This window comes from Aspergillus clavatus, genomic scaffold (genome assembly GCF_000002715.2).
Source record: "Aspergillus clavatus NRRL 1 1099423829797 genomic scaffold, whole genome shotgun sequence".
In the NCBI taxonomy this organism is placed as follows: domain Eukaryota; kingdom Fungi; phylum Ascomycota; class Eurotiomycetes; order Eurotiales; family Aspergillaceae; genus Aspergillus; species Aspergillus clavatus.
In genome coordinates, this window is record NW_001517102.1 from 395,139 (window position 1) to 408,655 (window position 13,517).

General features: G+C 50.4%; 7 protein-coding genes across 7 annotated transcripts, besides 3 other annotated features; 4 read left to right on the forward strand and 3 right to left on the reverse strand.

The window, feature by feature from the left end:
- Positions 1-721: 721 nt before the first annotated feature.
- On the reverse strand, positions 722-1,580 carry csnB (glycosyl hydrolase family 75 chitosanase csnB; the record flags this gene model as incomplete). Its single annotated transcript, XM_001273329.1, has 3 exons — positions 722-979; positions 1,058-1,429; positions 1,485-1,580. The coding sequence occupies 3 exons, from the start codon at positions 1,578-1,580 to the stop codon at positions 722-724; spliced, it is 726 nt and encodes a 241-aa protein (XP_001273330.1).
- An 821-nt stretch (positions 1,581-2,401) lies between these two features.
- Positions 2,402-2,425: a microsatellite.
- A 150-nt stretch (positions 2,426-2,575) lies between these two features.
- ACLA_006630 (putative mitogillin family ribonuclease Hirsutellin) lies at positions 2,576-3,163 on the reverse strand (the record flags this gene model as incomplete). Its single annotated transcript, XM_001273330.1, has 2 exons — positions 2,576-2,977; positions 3,062-3,163. 2 exons carry the CDS (start codon positions 3,161-3,163, stop codon positions 2,576-2,578), a joined length of 504 nt encoding a protein of 167 aa, XP_001273331.1.
- A 788-nt stretch (positions 3,164-3,951) lies between these two features.
- On the forward strand, positions 3,952-4,936 carry ACLA_006640 (uncharacterized protein; the record flags this gene model as incomplete). The annotated part of the gene is made up of 2 exons (XM_001273331.1): positions 3,952-4,456; positions 4,509-4,936. The coding sequence occupies 2 exons, from the start codon at positions 3,952-3,954 to the stop codon at positions 4,934-4,936; spliced, it is 933 nt and encodes a 310-aa protein (XP_001273332.1).
- A 614-nt stretch (positions 4,937-5,550) lies between these two features.
- Positions 5,551-5,929, reverse strand: ACLA_006650 (uncharacterized protein; the record flags this gene model as incomplete). The annotated part of the gene is made up of 2 exons (XM_001273332.1): positions 5,551-5,649; positions 5,687-5,929. The coding sequence occupies 2 exons, from the start codon at positions 5,927-5,929 to the stop codon at positions 5,551-5,553; spliced, it is 342 nt and encodes a 113-aa protein (XP_001273333.1).
- Positions 5,930-7,182: 1,253 nt separating this feature from the next.
- ACLA_006660 (uncharacterized protein) lies at positions 7,183-8,277 on the forward strand (the record flags this gene model as incomplete). Its single annotated transcript, XM_001273333.1, has 3 exons — positions 7,183-7,646; positions 8,044-8,046; positions 8,097-8,277. The coding sequence occupies 3 exons, from the start codon at positions 7,183-7,185 to the stop codon at positions 8,275-8,277; spliced, it is 648 nt and encodes a 215-aa protein (XP_001273334.1).
- A 931-nt stretch (positions 8,278-9,208) lies between these two features.
- ACLA_006670 (MDR family MFS transporter) lies at positions 9,209-11,185 on the forward strand (the record flags this gene model as incomplete). The annotated part of the gene is made up of 5 exons (XM_001273334.1): positions 9,209-9,457; positions 9,522-10,291; positions 10,355-10,504; positions 10,571-10,794; positions 10,854-11,185. 5 exons carry the CDS (start codon positions 9,209-9,211, stop codon positions 11,183-11,185), a joined length of 1,725 nt encoding a protein of 574 aa, XP_001273335.1.
- Positions 11,186-11,354: 169 nt separating this feature from the next.
- Positions 11,355-11,385: a microsatellite.
- Positions 11,386-12,492: 1,107 nt separating this feature from the next.
- Positions 12,493-12,520: a microsatellite.
- A 305-nt stretch (positions 12,521-12,825) lies between these two features.
- Positions 12,826-13,412, forward strand: ACLA_006680 (SRPBCC family protein; the record flags this gene model as incomplete). The annotated part of the gene is made up of 2 exons (XM_001273335.1): positions 12,826-13,098; positions 13,188-13,412. The coding sequence occupies 2 exons, from the start codon at positions 12,826-12,828 to the stop codon at positions 13,410-13,412; spliced, it is 498 nt and encodes a 165-aa protein (XP_001273336.1).
- Between the last annotated feature and the right edge of the window lie 105 nt (positions 13,413-13,517).

Here is a 13,517-nt window from a genome sequence, read left to right on the forward strand (position 1 = left end):
ACTCCCTAATGTCTTGAGTAGAAGTATGAGAGAACATTGTGTAGTGATTAGTGTACTGTAGTGCAGAACTCATCCCTCTGATTATTATTCTGGTCAAATGATGGCTTTAAATCTATAAATCACTAGATTTCATTTGATGGGTATCTTCTTTGTTCGCTTATGCTATTGGATCAAAGTGTCTTTTATGGTTCTTACATGGATCTCCTGATGGACAAAGAAAAGTGTATTTGGATTGAGCCAATGCCAGAGCCTCGCAATGTGCTATTTGGCCGCGCGATAATGATGGTCCATGTGGTGGAAGTACATACATCATCCAAAAAATGAAGGTGGTTATGACTGCGCAGTCCAGGAGGCACCTATGATAGCTCAGAAGTTTATGTTGGAATGTTGAAAGCCTTCTGTGGTAGGGATGCATGGAATGGGATATATACCTCCAGAACTAAATCAGATCATCTGAGCTAAGAACGGATCATACCTCTAGACCAAAGAACTGTCTAGGATTTTCTTTTCTGAAGTTCAACAAAGTTCAACACAGATGACCAGTGTGATATTTCCTCTTCCCTTTGGTAACTGGATGACTGACAGGGAAATATTCTACCCAAATGGCAAGGAGTTTAATATATGATCAATAAATCGGACTATAGATGTGCAGATACAACATAAACTGAACACGACAACTTGTCATTACTAGCTTCTAGATACAATCATGAGAGCCACTAGTCTATGCCTTCAGACCAGCAACCAACTTGTCACCGATGGACTTGATGCTGTTCTCGAAATCCTTGGCGTTCTTGGCCTTCCAGTTGGCCTTGGATCCAGGCACAGCATCCTTACCAGTGAAACCAATGAAGAGAACGTCGTTAGCATCGTGTCCGTGGTCACCGTCAAGGTTCTCATTAGGGAAGCAGAGATCCGCCAGAGAAATCGAGGCCTCGCCGGTCGAAGTACCACCGTTGGTGTCACCCCAGATACCATAGTGCTGGGGTGGGGGATCGCGTTAGCCACACCGTACACGCAATAACCACAAGACAAAAGGGAAACAAAAAAGAAAACATACCAGCTTGCCACCACACACAACCGCCATCACACTCAGCGGCTCCATGCCCTGCTTCCGGGGGTCAAAGCGGGGAGAGTGGTCCTCATTGCCAAAGACCACGTATGGGTGGATATTGGCGTCCAGGTCCTTGATGCCGAACTTTGCAACCTGGTCCTGGAAGGCGGTAATGCCCTGGCCGGACGGGTCGTTGGCGCACTTTCCGCCGGTTCTGTTGGCGCCGTCGCAGTCGATGTCCATGTTGGTGTACTGGCCGCCATGGCCGGTGGAGCGGATGAAGATGGCGCCCTCGAGGTCGCCGCAGTACTGGAAGGACTTGCCCTGGCTGGAGTCGCCGTTGGTGAAGCCCTTGGCAAGGACCTTGGAGCAGGAGCTCTGCCGGGGGAAGTTAGTCAAGGGTCATGAATCGAGGAAAAGGTATAAAGGGTACCTTGTGCTTGGCGTAGATCTGCTGCAGGTTGCTGGGGACGTCGTAGGCAGTGGCACCTGTGACGAGGGCGGCGGCGACGAGGTTAGAGACACGCATTTTGATGCTTTGTTTGAAGGATGGTCTGGACTGGTTTGGTGTTCAAGAAGGTGCTGTTGATTCCCTTATCATCCAGGCCGACGATGCCCTTTTATATTCTGAATATAACACCCAAAAGGAGGGGGTCCATGCTACCCGGAAGCCTCAATCACGGCCCCCAAAGTGATCAACATGCTCGATGAGTGAGGCATTTCTCTACCCGTCGCAGGTGATTTGATCTCAAAGCTTAGAAATGGCCGCTATCGACGCCTTCTGATCTTCCTTGTTGTAGACTCCTTCGAACGTGCAGCTCAAGCATGCTGACAATGCATGGTGGCATTCTGGCCACAATCACTTCGAACCACTCTCCGCGGACGCGACAGTGATCATGATCCTCTGCAGCAAAATAATAGAAGCCCCTATTACACATGCCGGCGAACCCGGGAAATGCCGGTGTTCTGACCGAGACATCATGCATGGTCCTTCAGGATCGACGGGATGTGCGTCAGTCAGGTCAGGCCATTATTGTAGGCGTGCGGGATACCGGCTAGGGTTTCATGATTTGCTGCATGGCGAGAAGCGGGCTATCTGGGTGGTCGCAAGGAACCACGCTTTGTCCTGAGAAGCTTACTCAGATGGATAAGGGAGTTGAGAGAGTCTCTATTGATTGGTTCTATCCAACTATCTGCCTTGACTAGTGGATTATCTGACTCTGCAAGAATTGGTTAGAGTATTAGCACTACAGAGTACTACTACTACTTAGCTGCAGTGTAACGGTCGTTTATGCAGGGACGCAGTACTTGATCATCACATGATGGAGCGAGGGTCTTTCCATTTGCCGTATTTGACGATTTGACGATTTGACGACATCGAGATCACGATTGAGTTACAAATGATCTGCCAATTATAGTCCACAAATATCTCAATGGGAGACTAATTTCATTATACATCGGGATTTGCGATTCCTGTAATCTAACATCCCATCCCCGCTGGAATATCACCTCCAGTCTCCAGATCTACTTGCACAACACAAAGTCTCCAGAGCCCGAATTCTTCGCATCCACCTTCTCGTGGATCATCACACCGCAGTAGTGCACTACTCCGTTGAGGTTGCTGTAGACGACGCGGATCGGCGTGGAGTTCTGCTTGTTCTTCTTCTCGTCGGGCTTCCAGGCGGTATCCTTGGATCCGACCCAGTAGATGGGGTACTCGAGCATGTTCTTCTTGCTGTTGCATTTGCCCTGTTCGTTCACATCTTTGGCCCACAGCTTCTCCTTGTCGCCGTAGGGGTGAGGGTAGTCGCTCTTGGAGCTGCCGTGGGTGAAGCCGATCTTGATGGCCTCGCTCTTGGCTGTGTCAACGCTGACGGTGTAGGACTTTGCTTTGCCGCTCAAGGTGGTCTTGCAGGTGACTGTGTTCTTGATTGTGCAGCAAAGTCAGTGGTCACTGTCGCATGACACCTCCGTATTGGGCTGCTGTAGGTGGACGATCGGGACACTTACAGCACGAGCCTCGATGGCGCTTTCGGCTCCAGCAGGAGCAGCGGCGATCGGAGAGACCGCGAAGGCCAGGGCAACAGCCAGGATAGTCTTTGTGAAATGCATCTTGAAAGGGTTGTTGGCGGTAGAATCGAAGGTTCTGATGGATGGAAGACGGAGGCTGGATTGTTCGAGAAGGCAAGAGTCAGGCGAAAGTCGCTGGCTATATACCTACTTCGACTTGGGCCTCCGGTCTTTCTCTCATTCATCTTCAGCAAATGTGGTCTCATCGGAACTGGTCCACCGTCTCCTGGAATCTCCCGCTCGACGAGCTCTTCGAACCCCCCTGAAGCTGCACTTTCCCTTATGCATTCGCGTCTATATCTCAATTGCATATCATTAGATTGCAACAATGGGGCCAAAGGGGCCAAAAGCTCAGTGGAAGCGGTTTCGTCTGGCGTGCATGCTCGGAAGAGCGCCGAGATGCAGTTTTCGATCCCATAGCTTCGCCGATTTTTGTCCAGCTATGCCCAAACTATACTTAACCTTCTTTGCCAAGAGGCAGAGAAGGCGAATTAGTTCAAAAGCTCTACCCCAGGGTCATAGCCGGTGATTGGGACTGAATCCTTCTTGCTCTCCGACTTCGCAGCTTCAAAGAACTCATTCCCCCCTCTCGGTCTGCCTTTCAGGAGACAATAATGATGCACATCAATTGCGGAGCAAGTCCAGTAGAAGTTTGGAACGCAACGAATATTTCTGCCTGGGATTTGGGGGCCAAATCTGCCCCAGTCACATGATTCGGGTCTTCACGTGCAGAAGCCTCTCTGATCAACAGAGTGCCAGATATCGCAGAAAAACATCTCAGCTTCACATAGGATTGATTCCCGCGTCAATTTCCGTGTCAATATACAAGCATGGAATCCAGCAATACGAAAGCCTCACATCCGTTGGCGATCAACCTCTTCAATGCCCAAGATGACGAAGAAGACCTCTTCTTCAAGAAACTTCTCACATCCCTAGTAGAAGGGGCAGTCCCCCCCTCACAGGCTGCGAGTACCCTCGACAAACGCATCGTCGAAACCTCAAACAGAGAATTCGAACAGCGAAAGAGCCATTCGGATCCGTGGAATGTACCTTCTCCCAGCGACCCCGATTCGTCTTGGGCCGCACCAAACCCAGATGGGACAATCAGTCTTTTCTTCGAGTCCTTCGCTCGGCTATGCTCGGTATATCCACCAGGGCACGTAGGCCAGGACCGCCTCATCCAGTTTCTGGAGAGCCTGAGAGAGATGCCGCGACATGTAGTCCCGAGTTATCTTCCAAATGACCCCCCGGAACCATACTACTACATGCTGGACCTCTGGCCGTTCGGCGACAGCTGGCTGGCGCTGACAGAGGTCTTCCGAATGACAGCTGAAGGTAATGTGATCTGGGCTTCTTCTCGCTGTGCGGGCTAACGAACGCGGAGCAGACTGCGCATATCCCAATGCCACCTTTGCAGTTCCCGGCAGCGACATGCAAGTCGGCTGGCGGAATTGGCAATCGGCGCTTGCGCGCATCACGGCGCGGGGATTCGTCGACTGTAGCTTTCTGTGTGCATTGGAGGGGATTCTTCCACAACCCAAGACGCCGTCTGCCAGCAGGGTTTCTGGAGATGTAATTGGCGGCGTACAATGGATCTTACAGGCGGATACGGGCCGGTATATCTATGAGCAATGTAAAGCGGTTCCCCGTCTTCTCGTGACGGACTCGCGAGCCATGTGGAGCTGGGAAAGGTGGGAGCAGTGGAAAGAGCAGCTGAGGAGCATTGCGGGCGATGATAAGTATTTCCCGGAGGCTCAAAAACTGGCCAAGTTGGCAGTCGAGCGGATGGAAGCATTAGAGGCTGAACAGCAATGAAGAACTTGTTGTAGTAAATTGCTGGAACAATTGATGTTCTGGAAGGATGTGTACTCGAGCAATTGGTGGGTGTATCTAGCATTCAATATGTATGCGAGATAGACTGCACTTGATATAGCGCAGAGTGAGAGCGTCAATTGAACCGACTTCATAAAGCTATTATCAATAAAACCAGTGCGCTAAAAAGTGCCTAGACATCACTCTCTAACTAGTAGTGATATAGATGCTATGGTCATGTTGACAGTTATGAAGTCGACCAGGGGGCAGAGCAGATCCAAGAAATCTGAAAAGCGTAGCAATGCTCCTTTCAACAACACACCATCGCTGCACTTTCCCCTCCTTGGTAAACCCAGGCATGATAGAAAAAACCCCCTCCAAACGGAACAGAAAGCTTACCAGCAAGCCAAAGTGCGTGGAAAGCATTAGGCAAATACTCCGAGATGTGATTTCTGATGGTGGAGGTGTAAACACCTTCGGGACAAACCTGTACGCCCAAAGGATAGTCTTCAAATTTGGTGAACATCTGCGGCTCATCGGGACCAATGGTGTCTGGCTCACAAACTTTACAGCATTGGTTCTAGGTTGGGTCGTATAATACAGTATGCTTCCTTGCTTCAACAAGAGCCGTTGATCCTTGCCCGAGTACCTTGATAGCCGTGTAAATCTCGGAACGTATATGCTCCTTGACGCTTCCAGAAAGGTTGTCCCGCTGCCTGTCAAGCGCGCTTCTTGAATGCGTCCGGCCCGTACCGTAGCGACGACACGACCATCGCCCTGTCGCTGTAGCTCAGCGGAGGGGCGCACCGTTTTCGCCTGGGCTGACCCGCCCTTTACTGCCTGCGACACCAAACCAGATAGCTCGCGGGCAATTGACTCGGCCGTGTCCAACTCCGTGTCTTCCCCGTCCACCGGTCCATCATTCTCCAGCAGCTCGAGTTGTCGCAACATCACACTGTCTTCGGCCTCAAAAAGAACGGATGAAGAGCCAAGCATACCGGATGGGTTCGGCCTGGCGGCGACATGATTCCGAAAAGGTAGAGGATGTATGCACGCCTAAAGCCCAGGTTCTGTCGCTAGCTTAAGCCATGGTTCAATCTTAGTAAAATGCCGCCAGTCGTATTGTTGGTAGTACTATCAAGGTTTATATGTGAGGCGGATGTATGCAATCTTGGCATTTCCCAATCCATGGAAAGGCAAAGGCTCGGCAAGGATCTAGTCCATAGGCCAGGAAGTATTTTAAAATTGAGAACAGGTATGACAATTTTCAGTAGCCCTAATACTCGTCAATCAACAACAAGGGGCATAACCCTGGTAACAAGCCTTCGCAGAAATATGACCTGGATGGGTCGAGGTATTTCTGGAAGTAGAAACATTGTCGTTAGATATAGTGGATCCTAGGTGAGAACAAAAGCATTGTAATAGGTACTCCCCGGGGACAGCGACAACTCCCAAACAGACAAGCACTCATGGATGTCGTCGTGGTATCAGCATCAGAACCCGGTCGAAGTTGTCTTATCTTTAGTCACTCATTAGGCTGTCTTATATTCTAGCTCAAGAACCAAAACTCGTGTTATGCCTCGCTGAATGGTAGACCCTGTCCCATAAGATGAGCGATCAATCCTGATATCCCTGCCATGTATGGGCAGAATTACCAAAGCACTCAGTCAGAAGTTCTGAACCTTAGGCTCCGTAGACTAGGGGAGATAAGTGGTCAATGGCCTAAGGAAGCCTAGTGCGCAGCAGCCACAAGATATGTAACTCATAGCACTATCGCCGTATGATTCTATGAACACACCAGATTATCAGAGACCTCGGTCTTAACTATTGAATCGACCTTGCATGTACACGAATTTCTCACAGGTTCTAGATTCGAAACATGGTCTTGGCCCTCTAAGTGAATACCCATATAGAATTAGGACTTCTTAGACCGAATTTGCTAAAAGTTCGACAAGTGCACCCTTGCCCCCAAAGAAGCAATATCTCCGTCTCTTGGCCGAGAGGCTTACTTCGTATTCCGTAAGTTTTGGCGGAGGTTCATGAAAGCTAATTGGACAGGAGTCAGCTGCAACTCTTTGCACAGGCTTACTAGAAATCTTGGTAATGCTTGATGATGAGTACGAGTCTGTTGGGGCCGGAATGGTCTGATCACAGCACTGTAGGATATAAAAACGAGCGATTTCCAACAGGATCAAATCTGACGACTCCATATCTATTCGTTCAGAGTGTTCTTGCCATCCCTTGCAAACATGCATTATTCTCGCTTCCTCGCACTGCTCCTCCTGGGGTCTACGGGGTCCATCGCCACCGCTACAGCATCTTCCTCCGAGCCCGCTATTCTCGGCTACGTCGATGGCGATGCTCTCGAAAAGGTCCCCGAGGCTTTCCATGAATCTCTGCAGCCTACTAGCGAGGTGACTATCAATGCCACCCTCCTAGAAGCCGCTGCACCGCCCCCCGATGACGTCAATATCTCCCGAGACCATGAACTCTACTCCTACAACATGTTGAGGAATACTTCATGGTCGCTGGCGATGCGATCGTCGGGCCCGGTCTGGGTTCACGAAAGTCGGATCTCCACGGTGGAAGTCACCCCAAGGGCCACCCATCTGGAGGGTCGCTCGCAGGCGAACTACTGGTATTCCAGCGCTCCATCCAGGGGCTCCAGCTGCCCACCGCGGAACAATCAGCTACGTAATGGTGCCTGTGTCACGTAAGTTCTCCTGTGATTGAGCGTGCTATCGCCTAATTAGGGGACTCTGCTAACATCTATTCCATGAGACAGATGGTCTTGGAACAAGTTTGTTACCCACTCTTTTACTGTCTGTTTAAAAATAATAGAGGCAGGCTGACGCTGGTCTTCTTTTAACATAGTGAACGGTAAGTCTTTGCCACACTAGCGATGCATATTGAGATAATCAAGCTAACATTCTGGTCAACAGAGGAGGGTGAGAACATTACCATCAATCCTGTTTATGAGGAGCTCCGTATAGCTAACATTTCATTGTCTATCTTCTTAGTTTTGTTAGGTAAGGCACTGCACTGTCCTGAATCCTGAGCTTACTATGATGGGGCCATCTTACTGATCTAAATAACTTCTTGTTCTACAGATTGTGAGTGACACAGGTCTGAGTGTATGATTACACACACTAAAGCAAAATAGTTCCCTCCTACCCATAATCGGTCGCAACGATGGCGTCTATCCTAAGGTCAACATCTACACCGGTCCGGGATGCGCCAGATTCTGGACCTCCCTCCTCGGCAATTGGGGATCCTGTTTGAATTTGCAGGCGATGGAGAATATGGATCATTTTTCTGTCCTGCCTTTCAACCAGAACGTCTAGAATCAGAGGCAAGGAGACGGCACGATGCTTCAACCTCCAACCATGATGTCTGTATTTACTGACGGTAGTTCTAGGTGGAACGGAGATGAGGGCGACACTGGCCATGATGGATGTCTGGATCCACATGCAGACTTGATATCTTGACAGCTTTGTGAAGGATATGGATGGAAGGCATAGAGATGGATATTCTGCGCAGCACGGATAGAGAATATGCTGTCCTCAAATGACTTGTAGAACATTTTTGAATGTACTACTTAGAAACTAGCATTTGATCGCGTTAGAAGGAGTCCCAGGTCTGTTCATGTTGACATTCATTAAGAAGTATTGGGCCCTCTTCGCTGGCTGGAGGTTTACTAATAGTCGTGCTGGCCTCATTGTCGGTTACATGACTCGTCGATAAACCAGTCACATTGGGGAGTGAGATACGATGACCCCTCGGCTTGAAGCAACTTGGGTTGAGAACCACCACGGATGAGGAAGGGTCTTGCCGACGGACGGAAAGCAAAGTCTTCCGAATCCGACGGCCAGTAGCTGATCGCAAGGTGTACCAGGATATCAGCCACCGGCTGTTGTTGGGATTGATCCAGACGAGGGACATGAAGTGCATCAGACCATGAGGGACTAATTCAAGTATCATTCCCAGGCTATCTGAGACTGGAGGGCTGTCGACCAATGGAAACAAGACCCGACCAGCGGCTAGGGGACAAAGACTGCTGTTGTTGATTTCAAATCACCAGCAAGTAGCAACTGTATTTCCAACCAGGAGAGAGGAGTCGAGGACTCCGGATGAGTATTTATTTCGGGACCCAGGGGCCATCGCCCAGTCTAGATCATCTGCTTTGTCTTCGTTTGTTCCGCCTGGAGTTAAGCTTATTCGTCCTTCTCCCATAGTGGCACTTGCGCATCCCACACTAAGCCTAACCTACCACTCATGGCGGCTGAGCCAACCGCTCCCACGGCCAATGGGAATCTCTCATCATCCCCCAAGCACGGCCACGCAAATAATACCGTTACCAATGGTGAGGATGAACTGATGAGCCCTGAGGAGAAGCGCGAGGCGGCCCCACCACCAGCACCTGTGGCCGTGGGACCCCCGAAGCCCATGTACCCCACGGGGGTCAAGCTTGTCTTGGTCGTGTTGTCGTTGCTCTTGGCCATGTTCTTGGTTGCACTAGATATGGTGAGAAGATGCGATGGTCCCCTGGGGATAAAGTCACCTGACTAACCTAGCCCCAACTCACAAGAGTATTATTGCCACGGCCATTCCAAAGATCACGCGCGAGTTTGGCAGTTTGGACCAAGTCGGTTGGTATGGATCAGGATTCTTCTTGACTCTCGGGGCCTTTGTGTCCTTCTGGGGCAAGGCCTTCAAGCATGGTCCCGTCAAGTGGGTGTTCCTGGGGTCGATCTTTGTGTTTGAGATTGGGAGCTTGATCTGCGGCGTGGCCCAGAACAGTACAACGCTGATCGCGGGACGCGCTGTTCAGGGCGTTGGAGGCGCCGGCACAACCAGCGGCGTGTACCTGCTGATGGCCATCTCTGTGCCCCCGCCCAAGGTGCCCACCTACCTGGGGTTAACTGGCGGCATTTTCAGTCTGGCGAGTGTCGCTGGACCTCTGCTTGGAGGAGCCTTCACGGATCAAGTGACCTGGCGGTGGTGCTTCTATATCAACCTTCCGATCGGCGGGCTGGTGATGATTATCATCGCACTGGTATATCAGCCGCCGGCATTCATGAAGCCGGTGCCGATCACTCTGAAGGAACTGCTGCTGACCCTGGATCTTCCGGGTATGGCTCTCCTGATTGGATCGCTCACTTGCTTCTTCCTGGCTCTCGAGTGGGGTGGAATCACCAAGGCGTGGAACTCCTCCGAGGTGATCGGGACGTTGATCGGGTGGATTCTGCTGATGGTCATCTTCGGAATCCTGGAGTGGAAGCAAGGCGAACGAGCCCTCATTGTCGGTCGGATTATGCGGCGGCGGACGATCTGGGTCTGCAGTGCGTTTATTGGCTGGTATGTGCCCTGTAGTTTGAATGAGACTTTTGGCTTCTTGAATCTGACGAGACGGTGATCTAGCACGAACTTTGCTGGGTTCGCCCGAACCTACAACCTGCCCATCTACTTCCAGGCCATCGACGGAGTATCTCCCTGGCAGAGTGGTGTCCGTGTACTGCCGACGATACTATCTCTCTGTAAGTTTCGGATGCGATTATCCATAGCCGAATAGTAGCGGCTAATCAACTCGATCTCCCCCACCAGCTTTCTGTAGTATGTTTGCCGCTCGTATGGTAGCAAGATCGGATGGTACCAGCCCTTCCTGATTGTCGGAAGCATGCTCGCGATCATCGGAGGTGGCTTGATCTATACCTTTGATATTGGCACCCCGGCAGGCAAGTGGATCGGATACCAAATCATCGCTGGTTTCGGATTGGGGTTGGCCATCCAGACTCCCGTTATTGTGGCCCAGTCAACCACGGCCCAACCAGACATGGGCATGGCCATGTCAAACGTGCTATGTAAGTTTTCGATGGGAATTCGATTCAGAATACAGCACTGACCATGCTCTCCCTGGCAGTCTTCCAGTTCGTGGGCGGCTCCTTTGGCACATCGTGTGCACAGGCTATCTTCAACAACGGCCTCCTCGAAAGTCTTCCACGGCTGGCCCCTGACGTGTCCCCTCAATTGGTCTTGAGCACCGGTGCCTATAACCTCCGCGGGGTCTTCTCGGGAGATCAGCTGCTGGGAGTCTTGCAGGCGTATATGGTTGGCCTCAAGCATGCCTGGATCATGAGTATCGTCCTTTGGGGCGTCACACTCATCTTAGCTTTCTGTGGGGAATGGATCAACATCAAGCCCAAAGCTCCCCCGGCGGCCAGCCAGCCCAGCAAGAATGATTCACCAGCCTAAGGATCCGATTTCGAGGCAGTCCTCGCTTTCAGCGCGTTGCTTGACTCTGGGCTCCGTTGCAATTAGACCATCATCCTCCATTGATTGTTGTTTCTTTTGTTTCTGCGTCCCGGATACAGCGGTGGTATTCTATCTAAATTTCAGGAATTGTGTTTCGCCCTGCTTGATGGGTTTGGTTTTACACTGGTTTGGTTTTACACTCAGAAGAAGAAAACGCCCCTTTATCTCATATTTCTTGTGTACGAGACATCGAGAATGGGACACAAAACTAGTTGCTTCAAGTGCGGACGCTCAATGAACCCAGCTTTCCACTCTTTAATTGTTGAAGAGCGTTTTGGTCAGGCTGCAAGACAAGATGGCATCCTTTCCCCCCTTGTTGTTGGCTGACACGGGGTAGGCATATAACGAGGTGCACCAGAACATCCACTGAGTGAAGAAAGACCCATATGTATCCAACTAACGTGACAACAGGCTGACTGCGATCATGCTGAGTCGGCTCGAAATGGAAGGTGATGAATGCATTGCCGCGTACACTGATCTCACGGCAGATGTCTTCAGCGAGAAAACCAAGCTGGTTTCCAGTTAGCATCAATGGTGCAGTCAAGCCGCGATTCAATTCCGCGAGATTAGACAGCCCAATCAAAAAGGTGGTAACCCAGAAGGATGCGTCCGAGACGGACTCGCTCAATGATGGGACTGAGCGTGGATGTCGGACGTAAAAGCTCGGCCTGCGCAATGAGTCCAGATTCTAACAAGAACAGCTTCATATATACCTCGCGATACACAGGAACGGTCTGTCTCCGAAGCTATAGCTTGACCGATTGGCCAGACATTCCTGCGACAATTTGCCAGGTCCGCTGCTACCACCTTCTTCAACCTTGTTAGTATCTACAATTGAGACAACGGCCACGGAGAAAAGAAGTATAGAAAGATAGGCTAAGCATATTGACAAAAACCAGTATCTCCGTTCCAATGTCGATCAAGGGCTGCAGGATACTGGGCCTGATGGGTACAAGAAGAAGGGCGCCATCAAAGCAACCACAGAAAAGTACCTTACTCATATGGCACAGAGGTATTGTGTGCGAGACTGTCTCCAGAACTTGGGGCTCAAACCGAGTGCGTATATCGAGAATTTCGCATAGTAATTCAAGGCATCATTTGACTGATATGAACAGACGAGACCGAGACATCCTTCGGCACCGTTATAGATGTAAGTTCAGTGATACTCTGTTGGCATATCCACCTTGCGGTGTTGGTGCTGTAACACCTTGGCCAACTTTTTTCTACCCTTGGTCAGCTGCATCCCGATATATATACATACATATATATATATATCCACAGCGGCATTTTGGGTGGCTGCGGCTCGGTATACTTCGCCGTTAAGCCGCGATGTCGGCATCCGAAAGCACCGACAGGCGAGTGGTGTCGTGGCAGGTGGTAACTCATGTGAACCCTGGGTGGATTCCTTTTGATATCCGATTGGCTTCCATCTTAATGGTGAGTCTCATTCCTGTGGGGGGTGGGGTGGTCTCAAATTAAATATATATATATCCCTCCATGTCCGCTGTTCGCGGACTGCCGTATCGAGAGCGTACAAATTTTGACCACTTGTTGCACATAGTATCCTCTTCCTCTCAATCATGATTACCCTCAATATCAGCTACACAGAACCAGTCAACCCCCCTGACCCGTCTATCCAGAAGCTCACATCTAAACAGGTCTGGAACGGGTTGGTGCTCAAGATCCGGCGCCCCCAGGAGTTTATTCCCGCCATTGACGAATGTCGTGTTGTGGAGGAGCGGGACAATGGATCGTATATCTTGAGGGAAGCGCACGTCGCTGCGAACCTTGAACGTTCCCCGATGGCGGGCAAATATGTCCGGGAGGAATGCAGATTGCATGAGCCCACCTGGGTACGTACGAAAATACCCATAGCTCCATAATTGCTTCTTATTATCTACCCTACCAGGACAGTCGCTTACATTGATCTCACCTCCCCTAGACTCACTTCACCCTTCCTGATGGTTCAGAGGTCCAGAATATCGTCTCAGTTGGCCCTGATCAGGCACTCTATCTCACCTACACGTACAAATGGCGGCTGTCTGATATCGAAGCTGGGACAAGTGAGGCGAAAAAGGCAGAGGAGGATCACTTGGAAATCGCAAAGACGTCGGTTCAAGGAACGCTCAAAGCAATGAGGGTAATGGTTGAGAAGGGCATTTTATGATATCTGCCCGAGCGGAAGAAGGTTGACAGTACATCTTGCACTACCGTCTTTGATAGTGACTTTTACTTGGATATCAACTGAAATTAACAACCTGTTTGTGAAGGT